The following is a 23,686-nucleotide window of genomic DNA, read 5'->3' as shown; positions in this document are numbered from 1 at the left end:
GACATTCTAGATTTGGAAGGATTTGATAATAATTTTGGTTGGCATGCATATATCTGGTACGACAAGGTTAAAGTGTATAAGGGTTTCAAAAATCATATTGTCAGGAAAGCACTATATAATGTATGGATACGGTATAAAGATTTATTGGAAAACAGAACTCCCAGGTGGCTTTCACCTATGGAGGCTAAGGAGGTAAAGAAACTTAATATGACAACCAATTGGCCGAAATATTCTGAGATTTTAGAACAAGAAGGTGGCGAATTTAAATTACAAAGTTATGAGAAAATAAAGTCTAAGGTACGAGATTGGCTCCATTATTTTCAAATAATGGAGGCTTTCAAACAAGACAGGAAAATTGGTTTCCAGGTGGAGAAATCGAAATTAGAAACAGAATTGTTAGAACCCAATACTAAGAATTTATCAAGAATGTACAACTTGCTGTTGAAGTGGAATACAATAGATGAGACAGTGAAGTCTGCTATGGTTAAATGGGCACAGGACATAGGTCATGACATTATGTTTGCTGACTGGGAGCAGTTATGGACCACAGGTATTAAATTCACGGCATGTAATGCCTTACGAGAAAACATTATGAAAATGATTTACAGGTGGTACATGACCCCAGTCAAGCTTGCGAAGATTTATCATCTGCCCAATAACAAATGTTGGAAATGTAAAGAGACTGAAGGTACCTTTTTCCACCTTTGGTGGACCTGCCCAAAGATTAAGGCCTTCTGGGAAATGATTTATAATGAAATTAAGAAAGTGCTTAAGTGCACCTTTAACAAGAAACCAGAGGCATTTCTCTTGGGTATGGTCGGTCAGTTGGTGTCGAAGAAGGATAAGAATTTCTTTTTGTACATTACTACGGCAGCAAGGATTCTTCTAGCAAAGTATTGGAAGACACAAGAACTACCCACATTGGAGGAATGGCAGGCGAAAGTGATTGACTTTATGGGACTGGCAGAAATGACCGGCAGAATCCGCGACCAAGAGAAAGAGACTGTGGAAGAAGATTGGAAGAAATTTAAGATGTATCTTAAGAATTATTATAAAACTGAGGAGTGTTAAAATGCTGAGGGAAAAGAAGACGTAGAATTGCAGCGATAATTGGGTTTAAAATTTAGGGTGGAATAGAAAAAGAGGATGAATTTATATTTAACTGGGGAAGATAGGTTGCTGAATAATGGTACTAAATTAAGGATGCAAAAAGGGAAAGGTATGGGGAAGTCCGGGAAAAGAGGGTTATGAAAATAAGGTTAAGAAAATATGAGTTTTTTGTTTGTTTGTTTTTATGTTGTTTTTTGTTTGTGTTAAAAAATTGGAAACTAATAAAAATCTTTAAAAAAAAAATAAAAATAAACAGATAATATTTGTGTTCTCTCTCCATTTCACTTTGGGAGATTTGACAGAACTCCTGGAACTGATTTAAATAGGAGTATTCTAAACAGGTCATTGAATTTCATGACACTTCATATCCACATATAGAAGTTAGTATTTATTTAATTTTCATGTCCTATAACTTTGTTGTGAATGCAGTGAGAAACATTGCAAAATACATTTATTTGCTGTGAAATGAAGGTGTACCCTGACTAATTGGCATTGCATACTCAAATTTGTGAAGGAATAAATCAGATTTACCGTATTTCACAGAACACAGCAGTCAAAACTGCTAAACCATTGGCCAAGTTCAACCATTTATATTTTTTTAGCCTTCCCCCTTTACTAAAGCCTAAGCAGTTGATTAAGAAAGCACGTTCACGGACTTCCGGGTTAGCGCCACCGACTAATGGCGGATTCCCTCCGAGCTCCGGAGGGATCGGCTCTGCGGGATCGGGTCTTGCCGCTGCAGCAAAGCGGGAACCCTTTAAAATCACAGGCACGGAAGCCTGTGAGCGTGGGGACTCGGTGGGCACCTTTTGCGCCCCCCCCCCGAGCTGTGAAGGAGCCTTTTTAAAGGCTCCGGAACGGTACGGGGTGAGCGGCGCGGTGCTGAGAGTCGACTGCTTCTCCCGTGGAGTGAAGCCACACAGCTGTGGTCGGAGAGCGCTGACTTCTTCTTGTGAGCAATTGGACTCTAAAGTAACAACCCGTGAGTAGTACGGAAATTGGAACTTTAAAGAAAAATTCTTTTTTATGAATTAGGCACGATCGGGGAAGGTCCAAACAGGAAGTCAGCCTTCCCTCTTTGTAAACAATCTAAAGCAAAGGACCTGCTAAATAAGGTCAAGAGAAACTTTTTCTCTCTCTCTCTCTCTCTCCGTAAAAGACTTTAATTTCACGGTTTGGCATTATATGAAATTTTACTGGAAGCAGGGGAGCCTGCAGACAAAGAATTAATTTTGGGAGCTGAAGTGCCACCCCCCCCCCCCCGGACCCGGGAGTGTTCCGCGAGAGAGCCTGTTGAGATACTGAAGAGTTTGACAGCTGTCAAGTTAGCTGTCAAGATGGAAAAAGAGAACTTTGTTTCTGTTGCTCTCGCTGGATATATTTGTTACAATTTGCTGAAAATAAGGAAGGGCTGATACAAACTAATTGGATTTTTGGACTTGAGCTGAAAGAAACATTAAGGAGCTAAAATCCCTCTAGAGGGGTTTTTGGGACACTACAAGAATGGCTGGAGGAGGAAAAATTCAGGCTGAACTGAACAGAGCATTTGTTCTCTTGGGAAAGTTACAAGGCCAAATTGATGTTTTGGCTACAAGTGTTACAACTCTGGACTTAACAGTAAATACCATCATTGAATTTGACAAGGATTTGGAAAAACAGGAAGCCTATCCAACTGGACAAAGAGAGAAACTTGAGAGCTTTGAGAATTTGTCCCTAAAGAAAAGGAAGGAGGAGCCGTAATTTTGCAGATGCCAAAGGAGAGCTGTAATTTGAGACCTGACATGATGGCAACAAAGGAAAATAAAAACTTGATGTGGAAAGTCTGGCCTGAATTGGAGAGTGAAAAATGGAGAGATCTCCTTGTGTGGAGATCTGAAGACCTAAGGATTACAAATTTGATTAAGGTGGAGGTTGGAGCTGTGGGGATAATCAGACTTGAAAGGAGCATGAAACAAGATTTGGAATACCCCATAGGCTTCACCTTCAAGTATGGAGGTTTGGCCGGAAGAAATATGGATCCTGTTGGGCCGGAGCTTCTCCGAGATTTGCTGTTCAACATTAAGGACTATCAAAAAGACCGGCAGAGAGGAAGTGAGAGAGAATTAAGAGCCTCGGATGTTAGATCTCCAGGCTGATTGCATATTGAGACTGATAGACATTTGTTGGGGGACGGAAACCGGGAAGGGGGTATAGGTGGAATAGAAATTGGGAACTTAAAGGGTATATAATTATAATTTGTTTTCTTTTATTTGGTTATTTGTATGAAAATTGGGAAATTCGTGGAAGGGAACTGTGATCGATCTTAGAAAATGTTTTAAGAATAAGTATTGATGTATAAGTTTGGATGAGAGCTAAGATGAGTCAAAGTAAAATTGGTTTTTAAAGTGAATTAAATTAGGTTAAGTTATAATAAGGATTTGCTGAGTTAGTAATTTGAACTGGAATACAAAAGGGGGAGGTGAGAGGAGGTCTGGGAAATAAGTTAATGGAAATAAGTAATGGAAATTGTATTTGTTTTAATTGGGTTTTTTTAATTTTGCATTTTTGTATTTTTGTTATTTTTTATGTTTTTTCTTGCTTTTGTATTAATTTGGAAACCTTAATAAATATTCTTTAATATTTGGAAACCTTAATAAATATTCTTTAATATTTGGAAACCTTAATAAATATTCATGGGTTTCCTGCCCATTGCCAGCTTAACTTTGGCTTTCCTAGCTAGGAAGTTGCCTGATATTTTGCATGAGATATGATAATCCTGTTTTCCTTAAAATATTAGACAGAATCCGTAATTCAAAGCAAGTGATTACCTCACCTGTAATTACCAGATTATTCAGAATTACATCTTCTCCCCTTCCCTAGGGACCTCCTCTGCCCACATACAGAATGATGAAACTAAGACTGGAGGCTCTTATTAGTAAGTATGAAGTGAACATGGTTGGGTCTATAGATATACAGAGGCTCATCAGTATGGCTTTGAATCACCTAAGTGGGTCACCATTCAAGTTAGTCTCTACTGCTCACAGTCACTTGAATGACAGTAACAGAAGAGGTGAAGTTGTGCCTAAATGAATAATCCCTTGCAAGATGGTAGTGTTTAGGTTGCTGGTGCTCTTACTGCCACTGCAGGGGATGTGTAAGTTTCTTCCTCAGTGTTCCATCAGAGAACCTGTCCCTATTCTTCACAAATATTATCAGTCAGGAGACCTCATCATTGCTGGCATTATATCTCAGATCTACATATTTTCAGATACCCTATCCTTTGAAAAACAACCATCTCAGGAATTTTCAGATGACCATATGTAAGTAGCTGAATGTTTCTTTAAAAAAAAACATATTATATGCTGATGAAATATGTCTGGTCTGCTCACTTTTGCATGCATTTACTCCTAAATCTCTTTCCCCCTCTTTCTGCATTAATCTGTTTCTTTGCTTTTCAAAAAGAACAAACATTCCACAAACAAAAATAAATTAAAAATTGTTTTAATTTCACCATTTCCAATACTCTTTTCTTCACACAAACTTTATTGAAGAATTTTAAAACATTTACCGAGCATAAAATATTGGCTTCCAGGACTACTGCTTGTACAGATGTCAAGTCTTGCATGCAGACATCCACATGGCATCAAAGAGGCTTGAAACATATTTTACATTAGAAAGTAAACACACCCACAGGGTATACTTAAAACTAGAGCATGAAGATAATTTCTCCATTGTGGCTGCTGTGAGCCTACGTAATTTTTAACCCATTCTTAGAAAAACCCAAACAAAAATGCTACATTAGTATTTGCTTATTAGGCTGTGTATTCTGTGTGAATGAAGAACATGCAGACTACAAATAACTTTTGACCAGCAGATATTAAACATACAAACACCTCATCCAGATTCCCTAGAGGCCAGAATAAATAAAAACACCTTATTGAATTATGTCTTCTGTAGATATACTAATAGACTCTCTAAGAAGTCCTGGAAGTTGAGGTGGTTTTACGAGACATCATAGATTCATGAGCCAGTTTACTTTTACATGCCTGTGAAATGTGAGATTACAACCTGTTTTTGTACAATATCTGAACTGGTTACTAAACTGAAAAGTAGTCAATGTTACAATCTGAAGCAGATGAACCTTGATGCAGCATGTAACTCTCAATACAGGGTGCTGACTCACCTCTACCAGCACATCCTGGCCTTGGCATTTGCTGTAAAGGAGATCAATGAAACTCCCCAGATCTTGCCCAACGTCACCCTGGGCTTCCACATTTATAACAGCCATTTCAGTGCAAGCTGGACCTATGAAGCCTCAATGGAGCTTCTCTCAAGAAGGGCCAAGGTCATCCCTAACTATAAATGTGATGCTGAGAGCACTCCAATAGCAGTCATTGGGGGACCTAACTCTAATGTCTGTCTTCACATGACACCCATCCTGTCTACCTACAAGATACCGCAAGTAAGATCTAAATACATTCACACCTCAATTTCACTGAATTCACACTTTCAGAACCAGTACATGGAATGCAGCCATTCTTTGAAATTCCCCCTTTTCCGGATTTTGCAAAGCAGTTCTCCAGTCAAATAATGTGTCCAAAAATACATAGATTAAGGTAAAGTGTGCATTAAAAATGCATGTTAGTAAAAATATACTTAAAATGCATTGTATTAGCAAATATTGCTTTGCAAAGATGTGCATATTAGGCAAAAATTGCATAAAGCTTTGTATTTTAGGAGAAATTTTCATGAGGCTTAAAAAGAAATCTAATTGATGTGGTTAAATAAGAAACTTAAGAGAAATATTGACAGATCCTCCCATTCCTAACAAGCACATGCACAGTGAAAGAGCAATCAATAAGGAGCTGTAAGAGTTGTGGGTCAGATTTAGCCAAAGTCCAAATTCTGAATTGGGTGGAACTAGATGAATTAGGTGGAAATTAGGTGGAAGTAGATGAATTAGGTGGAAACATTCCCAGATTCGGTCTGGCCCACAGGAGTGATCTGGGGCTGTTGGGGCATGGTCTTGGTAGGAAGAATGAGATTGTCTTCACATGGCTGTAACAAGCACACAGTAAAACTAAGCAATTATATATGCTAGGCTGAGCATCTGGTGAGTTGAGGTTTCAATCCTGCTAGTTGCAGGGACCTGCTTCCTCAGCGTGTTCTTTGCATGAAATGCACAGGGAAAGTAGACTCCAGTAGTTGAACACATAATTCAATCCTGCAGTCTGCAGGATCTATTTAACCGTTATAGTCCCGGCCAGAAATGAACAGAAGAAAGAAAACAAAACTACACACAAGTAATTGTTTTATATTGAAAACCATTCTTCTCATCTTTTTTCTTTTTTTAAAAAAAACACCATAGCTCATATATGGCTCTTCCCCAGTCATGAATAAAGAGTCTCAAGGAGTTTTCTTCTACCAAATGTTCCCAAATGGGGACCATCAATATAGAGGAATCATCAAGTTACTGCTGCATTTCCAGTGGACGTGGATTGGAGTGGTTTCTCAAGTTAGGGAAAATACAGAAGGTTTTATAGAGAATGTACTTCCAGTGTTTTCCCAGAGTGGCATCTGCTTCGACTTCATAGAAACATTCCCAAAGCTAACATCTTCCAGTGGAATCACAGACATGGTGGGGGAGGGCTTTCACGCTATCAGTGTTATTATGGGGAGCACTACCAATGTTGTGGTTGTACATGGAGAAATTCATTCCATGATGGCATTGAAAATGGTGCCCCAGGTTTTAAACTTTGAGCATATACCAATGAGGACCAAGAGTAAAATCTGGTTCCTCACAGCCCAGATGGATATCACATCATTTCCATTTCAAAGATATTGGGACATAAGTTTCCTTCATGGTTCTCTTTCCCTTGCCATTCACTCATTGGATCTGTTAGCTTTCCAGAAGTTCCTTCAGATCAAGAACCCAAGCACAGAAAAAGAAGATGGTTTTATCAAGAACTTCTGGGAAGAGTCATTTAACTGTTCATTCCCCAATTCTGTGGCAGATAATATAGGTGGGCAAATTTGCACAGGGGAGGAGAAGATGGAGACACTCCCCGTGTCTGTTTTTGAAATGAGAATGACTGCCCATAGCTACACCATCTACAATGCAGTCTATGCGGTGGCACATGCTTTGCACATCAGACATTCATCCCAATTCAAGCACAGAGGAATGGCAGAGGGAGTAAGATGGGAGCTTCCAAATCCACAACCATGGCAGGTAATGTCTTGGTCAGTTGAAAGCTGAAGGTACCTACGTATCTTTTGGTGCAAAAATGATGGTCGAGCTTTATCAACCTTCCATGAAATTAACAAGAAAGTTAATCTCATAGAATAACTTTACCATACTTCAAGTCTTTTATTTTGCCTCCACAGCAGAGATTAACAGAACTCCTCTCAGTTTGTAAAATAATTTCTTTCCATCCCTTCACAATCAAGGTAGCAGGTGCAGCGTTTTTAAAGCAAAACAAAATAAATGACCAAGTTGGGGCTAGGGTATCAAAGATTTCTTCAGAGTGTCTCACATTGTGTAGAATGCTGCTTTATATCATGTAGAGAATACTGGCAGCAACTCCCCAGTATTTCAGGCAAAAGCCTTTCCCCGCCCTACATGGAGCTTTTGGGGATTGAACCCGGAACCTTCTGCATTTAAAGCATGTCACCAGTGAGCCAAAGCCCTTCCCCAGGTGCCTCACTGGAGAAGCAGAAGAGGGTATCACTGCCCCTTTCCTTGCAGTTTTGAAAATACCAGAAGCAGCAACAGGGCTGCCAACCATATTGTTGGCAGTCGTGATATCTCACTCCACAATAGATACATCCATACCACAGACTTAAATCATGGGGACTGTGGTCTTTTAAAGATAAAAGAGGTCTCTTTATGGAAAAAATCTTAACTTCTCTTGATAAGCCTACAATGAGGAAAGTTCTTTAGTGTAACACAAAACAGTGGAAATTAAAGTAGTGGTGCGGATGTGGCCAATATTCCATAGTGTGGGATTTTAAGTGACCTTTTGCTGTTTCTAACATTAGCTTTCACAAAGATTTCATGGGATCATAATCCTGAGCCTTGGATGTATTTTCACCGTGTTGTATGATAACATAATAAGAGCATTTATATAAACCTTTCTTATTTTTATTATTTAGCTCCATCACATTCTCAGAAGTATTTCGTTTAACAACAGTGCAGGAGAAAATGTGCGTTTTGACGCAAATGGTGAATTAATTGCTGGCTTTGACATTATAAACTGGCTCATGTTTCCAAATCAGTCCTTTCTTAGAGTCAAAATTGGGAAGATAGACTCTCTGGGTACCCAGGAAAAATTGTTCACCATTCATGAGGATGCCATTGTATGGCCCAACCAATTTAACCAGGTGGGTTCTCTGCACTTTTCAGGGTTCGTTCCATCACCTGCCCCATGGTCAGGAAGAAGATAGTTACTCAAATGGCTGTTTCTCAGTATTCTGTAAATATAGTGAGACTTGTTCAATCTGAACTTTCATGTGCCACTTAATGTTCCTTCTGCAATTACAAGGAATCATTCATTCAGAGCGGTAGCAACAACACTCTAGAACCCACTCCTGATTAATATTAAGCATGTTCCTTCACCTTTTTTTGTTTTTTGCTAAAACCCCTTTTCATTCGTTAAGCATGTGGTGGCAGGATAGGTAAGTATCAATATCTCTCCACATTGAACACTACTGTCAGCTGATTGAAGCGGGTGGTGCTGTGGTCTAAACCACTGAAACTCTTGGGCTTGCCGATCAAAACATCAGCGGTTCAAATCTGTGCAACGGGTGAGCTCCCATTGCTCTGTCCCAGCTTCTGCCAACCTAGCAGTTTGAAAGCATACCAGTGCAAGTAGATAAATAGTTACCACTGTGGTGGGAAGGTAAACAGCATTTTTGTGCGTTCTGGCTTCCGTCACGGTGTTACGTTGCACCAGAAGCAGTTTAGTCATGTAGGCCACATTAATAATAATAATAATAATAATAATAATAATAATAATAATAATACATTAAATACATACACATTGCCCGGAAAGCTGTCTGTGGACAAGCGGCGGCTCCCTCGGCCTGAAGAGAGATGAGCACCACACCCCATAGTCACCTTTGACTGGATTTAACCATCCAGGGGTCATTTACCTTTACCTTTTTATCTACACAGATACATACAGAGAGGGAGGGGAGAGAGATGGAGAGAGAGAGAGAGGCGGGGGGAGAGAGAGGGAGAGAGAGAGAACTCGCTACTTACATTCAACTTGTGGGTACAGTGGTACCTTGGCTTACAGAAGCTTCAAGTTACAGATGCTTCAGTTTACAGACTCCGCTAACCCAGAAATAGTACCTCGGGTTAAGAACTTTGCTTCAGGATGAGAACAGAAATCGTGCTCCAGTGGTGCAGCGGCAGCGGGAGGCCCCATTAGCTAAAGTGGTACCTCAGCTTAAGAACAGCTTCAGGTTAAAAACGGACATCCAGAACGAATTAAGTTCTTAACCTGAGGTACCACTGTACTGCATTCGTAATACTCTCTAGTGTTCATGATATTACCTAAAACATTCTATTCTGATATTTATGGACAGACCCGGCCCATTTCTATATGCAATGATCATTGCAGTTCAGGTTATGGTCGAACCAAGAAGGAAGGGAAGCCATTTTGTTGCTATGATTGCTTTACATGCCCAGAAGGAAAGATTTCCAACCAGAAAGGTAAGAAAGGTTTTAAAATGTTATATATAGATGTATGTATGCCACCTATTTCAAAGATGATTTTGACCCTCCCTAGGGTATATAAATGTTCAAGAGGGCCACTCTGGGCTACTAATGAATTTTGTGTTTTATTTAATCTGCATATGCTCTCAGCTCAGCTAAAGCCTTACCAAGCAAACAGAGCCCTTTCTGTCATCAAAACACACTTTCCGATCTGCTTAAACCATGAGCCAGAACTTTCTTGTTAAAATCTCTCCTCTGTTTCACTGATCACCTTCATCATAACAGCTGCAGTAACAGCTGCAGTTCAGAAAGTGTAGAAACACCAATTCTAGTCTCATACCCTCCAACATTTCTCTGATCAAAATAGGGATGTCCTATACCATAATAGTAATAATAATAACTTTACTATTTATACCCCATCCATCTGACTGGGTTGCCACCCTGGGTGGCTTCTAACATATATAAAGCATGATAAAACATTAGACATTTTAAAAAAAAAACCTTCCCTATACAGAAGGCTTGGGGGGGTCAGATAACTCCACACCCTACAACATTTCTCTGATGAAAATAGGGACATCCGACCATACCCTCCAACATTTCTCCTATGAAAATCGGGACGTCCTAAGGGAAAGTGGGGCATTCTGGGATCAAATCAGAAACCAGGATGGTGTTAGGGATGTGTAAATTGATCTCTCTACACACAGAGAAGCCTTGACACTGCGATGGTTTTATGGTCCTTATTTATTGCTGTTTAGACAAGCCGGGTGGGAGCCCGCGTAAATCAGTCTTCCTTGGAGCTGTCAGTTGGGAGCACTGACTTCCTCTTCCGTCTAAAACACAGAAAGTGTGGGATCTTTATGACATTTTCCCTGCGTTCCCAAAGTCTCCCAAGATGCCTTGAGCGCAGAGATTCATGCATCTGCTCAGCCTCTGACCCTGAACTTAACCCTTGCAACGCCTGTAAATCTGCCTGTTCTCTCTCCTGTGTCTCTTCTTCCTGCGTTCCCTCCCAGACCAAGTCCTCCTCCCCCTGCATGGGCTGGGAATACCAATAACCCCTGCTCACTCCATTGCCTCCTTCCGCTTCAGAAACTCCATCTTCAATCCCATCCTCCTGCCTCTCATACAGCTCAGTCGCACGGGTGTAGCTTATGTCAGAGTGCTCTGAGGGCACCCTGACAGATGGCTTCTGTAAAGCGGGGACATCCATGGAAAATAGGAACACTTGGAGGGACTGTAGCCTGCTGAAATTTAGTTGTATTCCACCAAAATACTGAAGTAGTTTATGAAGTGTGCAGCTATTTGCATTATTTCCACAAATATGACACTGAATCAGAGATGGTCAGATGTGAGGGGAGCAATGTGGCCTAGTCTACATGAGCCAACAGACACTTGCCTTTTGGGAAGAAAGGACAGAACAAGAGAGGCAATCAAAGACCACATCAGGGCCTAGTTCAGTTGGCTAAAGACAGGGCTAACTGAAGAAACAAACATCTGGTGCCTGCTGCTGGCTGGTTCAAGAGGCTGGTTGTTTTGCTTTGTGATCTGCTATGTTTTCTAAATGTTGTTGACTGCTTTGAAGAGTCGAGTAAAGAAGTGGGATATAAAACAAAAGGCTGTGGAAGCTTTTCTCCCTACCACCAATGAACTCCAAAAGTCTGCAGTAAACATATTCTTTGTTGTTTTTTTATTTTTAGACATGGATGACTGTTTTCAATGTCCAGAAGATCAGTACCCAAACATTGGCCAGGTTATATGTCTTCCAAAAGACATAAGCTTCCTGTTTTACGATGAACCTCTGGGGATCAGTTTGGTCACGCTTGCTCTTTTATTGACCTTCACTACAACTTTGGTGCTTAGGATCTTCATCAAGCACAAAGAGACTCCCATAGTCAAAGCCAACCATCAGACCCTTACCTATGTTCTCCTCCTAGCCCTCGTTCTCTCCTTCCTTTGTCCTTTGCTATTCATTGGCCAGCCCACAAAAATAACCTGTCTCCTTCGACAAACTGCTTTTGGAGTCATCTTCTCCGTAGCAGTGTCTTGCATCTTAGCAAAAACAACTATAGTGGTTCTAGCTTTCATGGCTACCAAGCCAGGGTCCAGAATGAGGAGATGGGTGGGGAAACAACAAGCTACCTCCATTGTTCTTTTCTGCTCCCTGATTCAAGCCATTATTTGTAGTGTGTGGCTGGCAACGTCTCCCCCATTCCCAGATTTCGATATGCACTCTGTGACTAAAGAAATTGTTCTGGAATGTAATGAAGGGTCAGTCACCATGTTCTGCTGTGTCTTGGGCTTCATGGGCTTGCTAGCCATTGTCAGCTTCACTGTAGCCTTCCTAGCCAGGAAGTTACCAGACAGTTTTAATGAAGCCAAGTTCATCACTTTCAGCATGTTGGTTTTTTGCATTGTATGGCTGTCCTTTGTTCCAACCTACCTGAGTACCAAGGGAAAGTACATGGTGGCTGTGGAGATCTTTTCTATTTTGGCCTCTAGTTTTGGTTTACTGGGCTGCATCTTCTTCCCCAAATGTTATATCATTTTGCTGAGGCCAGAGTTAAACAGCAGGGGACAGCTTACTATAAGAAAGAGTTAAAGCATAAATAAGTCTATTTGATGTAGCAAATCATATCTGGACTAAATCTCCTTGAATTCATTTTTCTTCATCTCAGAATGCCTCAAGCCAACAAAACTGTTCTCCAAAGCCAGCAGAACAGCCCTGACAAATTCCAGTGGTACCTCGGTTGTCAAATGTAATCCGTTCTGGAAGACCTTTGACTTCCAATACACTAGACAACCGAGGTGAGGCTTCCAATTGCTTACAAGAGCTTCTAGCACTCAGCGGAAGCCACGTCAGACGTTAGACTTCTGAGGTACATTCAATAATGGAAAAAATTACTTCTGGGTTTTCGGCATTCGAGAACTGAAACAGTCAACAACAGAGGCATTTGGGAACCAAGGTACCACAGTACCTCATGTATCCTAGACTGAGAGAGCTGACTACATATTTTGGAAACTCCATTATTTACAAGGTCTTCTATTTCTTACTTCTAACTTCACCAATACACTACTGGTCCATTTTTATCTCATGAAAGGAAATTTAAAATTGCACTTCTGAGTATGTGACAAATACATTTTCTTCAGCAAATCCAGAGGGAATTCTTAGCACTGGATGAATAATTATATTGCTCCTTGATGATTACCAGGGCTATAATTTGAGTCTGATTTTGGATACTCCCAGATTGCGTCATTTTGGGAAAATAAACTACCATTTAAACAAGACAATTTTAACTCAGAAAAGAGAAAACGTGGTTTCTGCATAGAACAGTTGCCTTTGTATTGAGAATGGTGGTTTTAGTGGTCTTGCTTCTGGAACTGTTTTCATACAAAGTATGTCAGGCTCACATAGCAAAATGCAGACTTCAAGATCCACACCGTCCACTTCACATGTATCATCAGCCAGGAGAGTTCCTCATTGGTGGCATTGTTTCCCATGGTGGTTTCATCTCCTCTCCAGCAAAATTCACTGAGGAACCCCCACCAGCACTGCCTGAAGAGCTTGTGTGAGAACTAAGTCAGTCATTCATTACAGGACAGGAATGATCAAACCAAGAGCTTCAGCCTCAGAATAATGACTGAGGCTGCAAACTTCAACCCATTTACCTTGAGATAACCACTTTTGATTTCAGTGGGACATATGCTGATGCAAAAATCCATAGGAATCTCTTGTGAATTAAGAGAATCCAGTTGAAGCTCCCATTTCTCAATAGGGAAATGAATATAAATGTATCAAAATGTATACGTGTGTGTGAGAGAGAGAGAGAGAGAGAGAGAGAGAGAGAGAGAGAACCCTTTTGAAAAGCCAGTTTTGATAGACTTTATCTGAACAGGAGTGTTAGTGAGAATGAATCAAAAGAACCTGTTCTGAACCTGAATGCTCATATCATTTCATTTTCTGATCTTAGGCTAAAGTTTGTTTCACAATGATGGTATATATTATGAAGCATAGAATTCTGTGAATTACAACAACCATCACTGCTTCATGAATAGGAAAGGGGTCATTGCAGGAGAGAGCCGTGGCGGCAGTGGGAGGCCCCAAGAGCTAAAGTGGTACCTCAGATTAAGAACAGTTTCAGGTTAAGAACAGACCTCCAGGACAAATTAAGGTATTAACCTGAGGTACCACTGTATCTCAAGGGCTGTCACCAGGAAGATTAACTATTGTGCTGATATGTAAAATTATATATCAGTTCCTTCTGATATTGTTTACAACTCTCATTCTAGGGTGGTGCCTAAGGTATGTAAAATGATATACCGGTATATGTTCCTTCTGATGCCATTCGCAACTCTCATTCTAGGGTGGTGCCTAAGATTTACCAGCACATTGTGGCCTTGGCATTTGCAGTCAAGGAGATCAATGAAGACCCTCACATCTTACCCAATATCACCTTGGGCTTTCACTTATATGACAGCTATAACAATGCAAGGAGCACATATCTCGCCACACTGCTGCTTTTATCCAGGGTGGAGAAATTTGTTCCTAACTATATATGTGATGTTGAAAATAATCTGGCTGGGGTCATTGGAGGACTGGATTCTAAAATCTCTTTTTATGTGGCAACTGTTTTGGATATCTATAAGAGCCCGCAGGTAGGACACCTATGTAAAATACCTAAATTAGCTTGCATAGAGGAAGAGCCTGAATTAACAGCACAAGTTCAGGGAGCATCACGAGTTCAGGCTGAGGATGAAATTGGGGCAGAGCCATGTACACCACTTTGAAATCCTTGAAAAATAAAGGTGGAACAGAATTAAATTAAAATAAAATAAAATAAAATAAAATGACCTTAATAAGGAGAAAGAAAGGCTGCAATACCAAAAAAAAAAAAACCTGTCACACCCCCAATCTCTTAAACACACTTCAAGGACACTGATATCCCAAAGGCCAGTGAATGTTTAGGGGGAAAGGTTTTCAAATTAAACATACTCTGGAGGTATGACAAATTGCAAATACAGTTCAATTCTGCAGGAGAACAGTAATAGTACTGAGCAGCTGGTTCCAATGTGAAATAAATGTTCATAAGTGAAGTCTGAAAAGCCTTGAAAAGGAAAAGGCAGAAATGGAAGTTGTGGCAGTTGGGGTATGTACATCGTGAAGACAAAAGCAGCTTCAGAGAAGGAATGTGTATCCGACCCATGTTGCAATTCTGACATGGCTCCATAAATAATGCCTCAAGTAGGGGTGGAGAATCCTCTATTTAAGGCATGGTGTGTCCCTCCAATTAGTTTTATACATCGTACAAGAACCTGCAAGTATGCATAATTTTTTTGTTGTTGTTTTTTAAAAAAGCAACAATGCTCCCCCCCTGTTAACAGAACAAATATTTAACAAGCAGGAATGGGAGATGGTCCCAGTTTAGGCCATTTGCATGTGTGTCTTTAGTATAAATGAGAAAGGAATGCAACACCTGGTGGGTGGCAAAAGGCATATCTGACTAACAGGATTCACCACATAATGTATTTTAATAGTTTGAAAGAACTCTGCAAATATTACTTTGCCTCTTCTCTTCCTCTATTCCCTCTTCAGCTCATTTATGGCTCTGCTCCAGTGATGAATGATAAAAGCCCAGGGCTTCCCTTCTACCAGATGGCAGCTACAGAAGCCCTTCAGTATGAGGGAATTCTCTCTTTGCTTCTGCATTTCAGGTGGACGTGGATTGGAATTATTGCAACAGAAAATGACAATGGAGAAAGATTTGTGCAAACCATTTCCCCAATGTTTACCAAGAATGGCATCTGCTTTGCATTCATAGAAAGAATCCCCAATTTTAGTTTTATTTCTGAAATTACTGACATGCTACGTCAGGGGGCAACAATAAGCCAGAAAATTTTTAGCAGCAAAGCTAACGTAGTGCTTGTTTCTGGAGAATCTTACTCCATGGCAACTTTTAGATGGCTGCCAAATCTATCAGAACACGATGACATAAAAAATAATGTAAAAAGTAAAGTATGGATAATATCAGCCCAGGTTGAGTTTGCTTCATTTGTCTTTCAAAGGAACTGGGATGCAGGAATATTCAGTGGTGCTATATCCTTTGAAATTCACTTCCGAAACCCACCAGGATTTCATCAGTATGTTCTGCACAGAAACCCTTCCAGCACAGATGGGGATGGTTTTATCAGGGAATTCTGGCAACAGGCCTTTGAATGTGTACTCCCAGATATCACTGCAGACAAGGTGGAGGGGAATATTTGCACTGGAGAAGAGAAGCTGGAGAACCTTCCTGGATCACTTTTTGAAGTGAGCATGACAGGCCACAGTTATAGCATCCATAGTGCTGCCTACGCCATGGCCCATGCTTTACATGCCATGTCTTCCAGACTCAGGCACAGAGGAATGGCATTCAGAGTGAGAGGGAAGAATCCAAATCAACAGTCTTGGCAGGTAAAGGCTGAACATTCTCAATTGGCAAAGCCCTGTTACTTCCTGACACTTTTTGCGTTCCCAAAATGCTTTCAGCTTGATCTTTCCTCTCAGAGTTCAAACATTTGTGGTAGTGTATTAGGAAGAAGCCTGGCGTGCTCTGGTCCATGGGGTCACGAAGAGTCGGACACGACTAAACAACTAAACAACAACAATTAGGAAGAAGACAGCATCTTAAAAAGTAGAGACATCACCTTGCCAACAAAGGTCCGTATAGTAAAAGCTATGGTTTTCCCAGTAGTGATGTATGGAAGTGAAAGCTGGACCATAAAAAAGGCTGATCGCCCATGAATTGATGCTTTTCAATTATGGTGAATTTGAATTATGGAGAATTTGAACTATGGTGAATTATGGTGCTGGAGAAGACTCTTGAGAGTCCCATGGACTGCAAGAAGATCAAACCTATCCATTCTGAAGGAAATCAGCCCTGTCTGGAAGGACAGATCCTGAAGCTGAGGCTCCAGTATTTTGGCCACCTCATGAGAAGAGAAGACTCCCTGGAGAAGACCCTGATGTTGGGAAAGATGGAGAGCACAAGGAGAAGGGGACGACAGAGGATGAGTTGGTTGGATAGTGTTCTCGAAGCTACCAGCATGAGTGTGACCAAACTGCGGGAGGCAGTGGAAGACAGAAGTGCCTGGCGTGCTCTGGTCCATGGGGTCACGAAGAGTCAGACATGACTAAACGACTAAATAACAACAGCAAATTAGGAAGAAGAACCCAGAACTGAATTTATAACTCTGCAGGCAGAACAGGAGGTGGTACGAATATGATATCCTAGATGATTCCCCACGTATTGTGCTGCTTGCAAATGGCAGTAGACCCTATAGGAAAGGGAAGTGATGGCTCCATCCTTCTCTGAGCAGCTATTGCCCTGCATTTGAGGAGAAAACATTTTTATGAGGGAAGCTTTGCAGCCTACTGAGATGCCACTGCATTCACAGATAGGAAGCAGTGGAATGGTTTAGAGAGATGTTCAGCATTCCCTCTATCCCATATAAACCAAATCTTTCCTTAGTGCAGGTGGTCACACACCACTGGCATGTCTTCTGAGATGTTCAGGGAGACAAGGGAAGGAGGGAGGGAGCGAGAGAAACCTCTCTACTCATACATATTTAACTCATGGGCTAAATGAAGGGTTGTAAGAAAGACTGAGAAAGAGGCATGTGTGAGAAAGAAAACCGATTGGCTCTCTCCTTGATTCGACCTGAATCCACTGAGAGGTGACTGAGCCACCCCCACCACTTGCTGTAGGTTCTACCCCCGGGGGGGGATGCTCCACCCTGCATTAGACTGCAGTCTTTTCCAAACCCCTGTCTTTTCTGTTTTCAATCTAGCTCCATAACTTTCTGAGAAATATCTCATTTAACAATACGGCAGGAGATGTGGTCTTCATCAACCAGAATGGGGAGGCAGCATCTAGCTTGGATATTGTCAATTGGATCATATGCACCAACCAAAGTTTGCACCGAGTGAGAGTTGGGAGGATAGATCCGCAGGCTCCTCCAGACCAATCATTACTCCTTGATGAAGATGCCATCACATGGCACAGTTGGTTTAACCAGGTATGGTTGCATTGTTTTCTAATTCAAAAGAGATTAAGTATTGAATAAGCAATCATTGTCCACCTGCAGGTGTACTCACTGTTCTTTGAGCCACAAGTTGAGGAGTGGTGTATGACCAAACTATTGAGGTACCAGACTAAGAGATAGAGGTTTACTGCTAGAAGCCACACAATGGATTTGGCAAGGTGGCCGGGTTTATATTAAATAAGAAAAAAACCAAAGTAATGGTTAAGAATATGGACCAGAGTGCAATAGAAGCAATGCAATGAGAAACAGGGATTGAAGTGGTGAAGAAGGTAAAATATTTGGGAATATGGTTAACTTAAAAAAAAATTGATTTATTTCAAAACAATTATACACCGGTGTGGAATGGAATTAAAAAAGATCTGGAGGTATGGGGAAGGATTAAACTCTCTTTTTGGGGTAGAATCTCAACGATCAAAATGAGCGTGCTTCCAAAGATGTTATTCTTATTTCAAATGATTCCTATAATCAAAGGGACAATGATCTTTAAAGAGTGGCAAAGAGTAATTTCAAGATATATTTGGCAGGGTAAAAACCTAGAATACAATTTAAGTTATTAACAGATGCGAAGGAAAGAGGAGGCTTTGCCCTGCCAGACTTGAAATTATATTACGAAGCGTCTTGGCTGGTTATGCCATTAGAGGTTATGAGGGTAAAGAAAATTAATATGAAAGGGAATTGGATTACTTACGGTGATTTAATAATTAAAGAAGGGGGAAATGGAAAATGAAGCCATATGAACAAGTAAAAGAACATGTGTTTGATTGGTTGCATTATTTCCAGGTAAATGAAATGTTTAAAAAGGATTTTAAAGAGAGTGGATATACAGAAAAAGAATCGAAATTTCAAACAGAGATAATAAATAATGATTATAAGATAATGTCAAAAATGTATAAAATGTTGTTGGAATGGCAAACGATGGATGAGGACGTAAAGTCGGTTATGATACATTGGGCCAGAGACTTTGGTTATAATATACAATTGGTTGATTGGGAAAAAGTATGGAATGAAAATATGAAATTTACTTCATGTACTGCATTAAAGGAGAATATTATGAAAATGGTATATAGATTGTATATTACACCGGTTAAGTTAGCAAAAATGTTTAAAACATGTAATAAGTGTTGGAAATGTAAGGAAAAAGAAGGATCGTTTTTCCATATGTGGTGGGAATGTAAGAAGGTAAAGGGTTTCTTGGAAATGATATATAATGAGTTGAAGAAGATGTTTAAATACACATTTGTAAAGAAACCAGAAGCCTTTTTGTTAGGAATAATAGGAAGAGAGATAAATAGAAAGGACCACAAACTTTTTCAATACGCAGTAACAGCGGCAAGAATATTAATGGCCCAAAAATGGAAACAAGAGGAGTTACCGACCCTTGAAGAGTGGAGAATGAAACTTATGGATTATGCAGAATTGGACAAATTGACTGGGAAGATCAGATATCAACGGGATCACAAGTTCATCGAGGACTGGGGAAAGTTTACAGATTATCTGTAAAGCATATGTGACGAGCAGACAACGCTAGTGGGTTTTAAAGAGGCTCTGTGAAGGTTAAAGATGTATTGTAAAAAAGAAATAGAATTTAAAGGATAATATTAAATGGCAATACTAAATATAGAGAATGCGTAGAAATGGAAAATATGGATGATTGGTGGAGAAGCCGGTGGAAGTCCAAAAAGTTGAAATTTGTGAATAATGTTTGAGATGGCGAATTTGTAAAAGGAAAAATTTAATAAAAAATATTAGAAAAAAAGAAGCCACACATGGATTAAAGGCAAATATTTTATTAAGAAGGTTACAAAACAGAAGATACAATGTAAATATGCCTTGGGGGATCCAAATTCAGACAAAAATAACAACAGCTAAATTGTCTCAGCCTAATCCCAACCATTCACAGACCACACTACAAACTGCATCCACACAAATGTGGTTATTGCACCACAGAATCCTCCATCTGAATGTGGGTCATTAGGTCCAGATCAAATATCAGTTTTTCTGTGGAAAGGCCGGGAGACAGGAGGGCAGGTTTTCTTTCAGTCAAATAGAGCCTCTGGGTACATTTCCTCAGCACAAGAGTGTATACATGCTTAGAGACCATGAAGCTACAAAGTGGATTTCTTCACAGTCATTGTGATCTTGAAGCAACCTTACATCTAACATTGCAGACAAGTGGTGAGTTGGACTAATGAAATGGATTATTATTTTCCGTTGGAAGACTTCAACCACAATCCTAAATAAAAAAGAAAACTATTGTAAATTAAACAAAAGCAATTGGGATTTATTTACACTTATTAAATACTGATTTAATAAGTATTGAAAGATGATGTAAGAATTGAATAGCCCCAGAGTTTTGTCTTTCTTGCTAGAAAGGTGGGGAAATGAGGTGGTTGGGGAAAGGAGGCATAATAATACTAAAGGAAGAAATCAAGGACAGCAGCAGATGCAAGAGACCACTAGTCTTCTAAGGGGGCCAGTGGAAGAGATGGAAGCAGGAGAAGTGGTGAAGATTGAGAGAGTGAAGGAAGGACAAAAGAAGAAAGGTATGAAGAGTGATCTCAAAATATTTTTTAGAGGTACATTTTGTTTATAGCATGCTGAGAAAAGTTTTACAGCATTCCAGGGAGTGTCATAGGTCTTGGATAGCTTCATTCTAATTCATGTATTTGTCCAGAATATTGCATAATAATAATAATAATAATAATAATAATAATAATAATACTCCACAACCTGAGTAGGTTTTCCCAGACACTCTGGATGTCTTATTCTGAACTCTGATGGGTCCAAGTATAGGTGTAGCCACCGGCACCAAAATCAGTTCTAGAGCTGTCTACCTAGTGGACAGCATACTCAACATTAACAAAATTAACATGGAAACTAGAGTAACTTCAAAGTGTACTTTAATGGACAGGGCAATCTTTGCAGAACAGATGGGGTACTGCACATACCAGAGCATTATCAAGGGCATATCACATAACTTCAAACATTACTACTAATAATACAAAAAGAAACAATTGCTCTCTGTATAGTGATTACATATTACTGAAGTGCTGTGTCAGATTAGTAACAGAGAAAGGCCCGAGAACATAAAGGATTTCAAACTCAGTAGACTCTTTATGAACCTTCTGTTCTTTCATTTATGGATTAGACTCAGCCTCTTTCAGTCTGTACTGAGAGATGTCTTCCAGGATCCAGCAAGAAAGTGAAGGAGGGACAGCCACCTTGCTGCTACGATTGCATCCCATGTGCAGAGGGAAAGATTGCAAACCAGGATGGTAGGAGAAATAAATAGATTAAATAGATCCAAACTTAGTACTCGGTTTAATAGAACAATAAACATTTCAGTAAGCTGACATGATATGAGCTAAAGGTCTTTTCCTTAATATTATTTCCCCAGATATGAATGACTGTAATAAATGCCCAGACAAAGACTATCCAAGCAAGAACCAGGATGCATGTCTACCCAAGGATATCAGCTTCTTGTCTTATGAAGAACCTTTGGGCATCAGTTTAGCCTGTTTCTCTCTTTTCCTTTCCCTGATCACAGCTCTGGTACTAGGTACATTTATAAAACACCACGATACACCCATTGTCATTGCAAACAACCGAAACCTCACCTACACTCTTCTCATTTCTCTGCTGCTCTGCTTCCTGTGTGCATTGCTCTTCATTGGCCAACCTGAGAAGGTCACGTGTCTCCTCCGACAAACAGCTTTTGGCATCATCTTCTCAACTGCTGTTTCTTGTGTTCTGGCAAAAACATTCACGGTGGTTTTGGCCTTCATGGCTACAAAACCAGAATCCAGGATGAGGAAATGGGTGGGGAAAGGACTAGGCCACTCCATTCTCCTTTCCTGCTCCATAGTCCAAGCAGGAATATGTACTGTGTGGCTGGCAACTTCACCCCCATACCCAGATGTGGACATGCACTCAGTGATGGAAGAAATTATACTAGAATGTAATGAAGGGTCTGTAACAATGTTTTACTGTGTCTTCATCTACATGAGTTGCCTGGCAACTGTCAGTTTTGCTGTGGCTTTCCTTGCCAGGAAGTTACCAGACAGTTTCAATGAAGCCAAGTTTATCACTTTCAGCATGTTAGTCTTCTGCAGTGTTTGGCTGTCCTTTATTCCCTCCTACCTAAGCACCAAGGGAAAATATATGGTAGCTGTGGAGGTCTTCTCTATCTTAGCCTCTGGTATTGGGCTGCTGGTTTGCATCTTTTACCCCAAATGTTACATAATCATTCTGAGGCCTGAGCTGAACAATAGGGAACAGCTTATAAGGAAGAAAAATTAAAGAAATAAGAAACCTGTCCTTTGCTTTAATTTGTGCTTTTCTTTGTGTGTACAGTAGAATATTTCTTCTTCTTCTTCTTCTTCTTCTTCTTCTTCTTCTTCTTCTTCTTCTTCTTCTTCTCCTTCTTCTCCTTCTTCTTCTTCGTTGCCAATAAATTGAAAGTAACTTTTCCACTTCATGTTTCCACTGTGTGAAATAGATGTGTTAAATTTTGTTAAGAGTTAACGCTGTTAAAATCTTAAGGTGGAGATGGGAGGTTTAATCCATTTTTATTCACCTTTACTTGGAAGGGCATATGTCATAATCAAGCACTATCTCAGGGGCATTGTGGGAAAAGATGGGTGGGGTATAAATAAGTTGTTGTTTCCCGCAGTTTCCCACAGATTTTGGTTCCTTTTGCAGCAAGCACTTCCACAAAAGGGACAAAGTAATATAAAATGAAAATTCTTAATCTAATTTCCAATTAGCAGACAAATCACATCAGTTGTAATGTATCACAGTCTCAAAAGAAATTTAAAGAATGCAGATTTAGCTGACCAATGCTCTGTTTGTTAATCTTTGGGGCTATTACATGGCGTTTGGCCACAATGGAGGTTCAACACACTACATCACTCACCCCATTTGAAAATCCATAACTCCCTTGATTTTAATGGGCCTTCTCTGGTTATGACCTGGATTAGACATCACCCTTTCAGAACCATGTTGTTGTTGTTGTTTAGTCGTTTAGTCGTGTCCGACTCTTCGTGACCCCATGGACCAGAGAACGCCAGGCACTCCTGTCCTCCACTGCCCCCCGCAGCTTGGTCAGACTCATGCTGGTAACCTCGAAAACACTATCCAACCATCTCGTCCGCTGTCGCCCCCTTCTCCTTGTGCCCTCCATCTTTCCCAACATCAGGGTCTTCTCCAGGGAGTCTTCTCTTCTCATGAGGTGGCCAAAGTACTGGAGCCTCAGCTTCACAATCTGTCCTTCCAGTGAGCACTCAGGGCTGATTTCCTTCAGAATGGAGAGGTTTGATCTTCTTGCAGTCCATGGGACTCTCAAGAGTCTCCTCCAGCACCATAATTCAAAAGCATCAATTCTTCGGCGATCAGCCTTCTTTATGGTCCAGCTCTCACTTCCATACATCACTACTGGGAAAACCATAGCTTTAACTATACGGACCTTTGTTGGCAAGGTGATGTCTCTACTTCTCAAGATGCTGTCTAGGCCTGTCATTGCCCTTCTCCCAAGAAGCAGGCGTCTTTTAACCATATGAGTGTAATTAATCATTTTTATTGATTTAAAGTCCTTCTGTTTCCTATTTTCTTTCTAAAATCCAGTGGTACATGAAAGACAAGAAAAGAAGAAGGGACTTACTGAGATAAACATGTTTGCCTTAAAATATTACACAGAATCTGTAATTCAAAGCAAGTGATTACCTCTCCTGTAATTATTCAAAATTCCCTAGGGACCTCCTCTGCCTACATGAAAAACGATGAAACTAAGACTGGAAGGTC

The 23,686-nt window shown here is 40.3% G+C and overlaps 1 protein-coding gene and 1 long non-coding RNA gene across 3 annotated transcripts; one reads left to right on the top strand and one right to left on the bottom strand.

Annotated features, from left to right (window-relative positions):
• Nucleotides 1-3,789: 3,789 nt before the first annotated feature.
• LOC307201975 (vomeronasal type-2 receptor 26-like) lies at nt 3,790-22,321 on the top strand. Of its 2 annotated transcripts, XM_079951562.1 has the most exons (7): nt 3,790-4,024; nt 8,242-8,469; nt 9,679-9,805; nt 15,399-16,256; nt 17,633-17,860; nt 21,036-21,162; nt 21,285-22,321. In XM_079951562.1, the coding sequence occupies exons 2-7, from the start codon at nt 8,432-8,434 to the stop codon at nt 22,184-22,186; spliced, it is 2,280 nt and encodes a 759-aa protein (XP_079807688.1). In that variant the 5' UTR covers nt 3,790-4,024; nt 8,242-8,431; the 3' UTR covers nt 22,187-22,321. The 2 variants fall into 2 exon arrangements, with proteins under 2 accessions (XP_079807688.1, XP_079807689.1); XM_079951563.1 differs by lacking the exons at nt 3,790-4,024; nt 8,242-8,469 and having other exon boundaries at nt 9,754-9,805; nt 14,170-16,256.
• LOC307202077 lies at nt 19,662-21,078 on the bottom strand. The gene is made up of 3 exons (XR_013832807.1): nt 20,990-21,078; nt 20,618-20,713; nt 19,662-20,120 (listed from the first exon to the last, which is right to left on the bottom strand). It is a non-coding gene; the product is annotated as an uncharacterized lncRNA (long non-coding RNA).
• Nucleotides 22,322-23,686: the final 1,365 nt, after the last annotated feature.

The sequence above is a fragment of the Podarcis cretensis genome (assembly GCF_951804945.1).
Source record: "Podarcis cretensis genome assembly, chromosome: 13".
Taxonomy (NCBI): Eukaryota; Metazoa; Chordata; class Lepidosauria; order Squamata; family Lacertidae; genus Podarcis; species Podarcis cretensis.
This window is presented reverse-complemented; position numbering and strand designations above follow the sequence as displayed.

Excerpts from the sequence above, each read along its gene's own strand:
- LOC307201975 (XM_079951562.1), top strand. The coding sequence starts at position 8,432 with ATGAGGATGCCATTGTATGGCCCAACCAATTTAACCAG. Across the intron at positions 17,861-21,035 it reads GGCACAGTTGGTTTAACCAG|ACTCAGCCTCTTTCAGTCTG; the intron begins GTATGGTTGCAT and ends TTTATGGATTAG. Across the intron at positions 21,163-21,284 it reads AAAGATTGCAAACCAGGATG|ATATGAATGACTGTAATAAA; the intron begins GTAGGAGAAATA and ends TTATTTCCCCAG.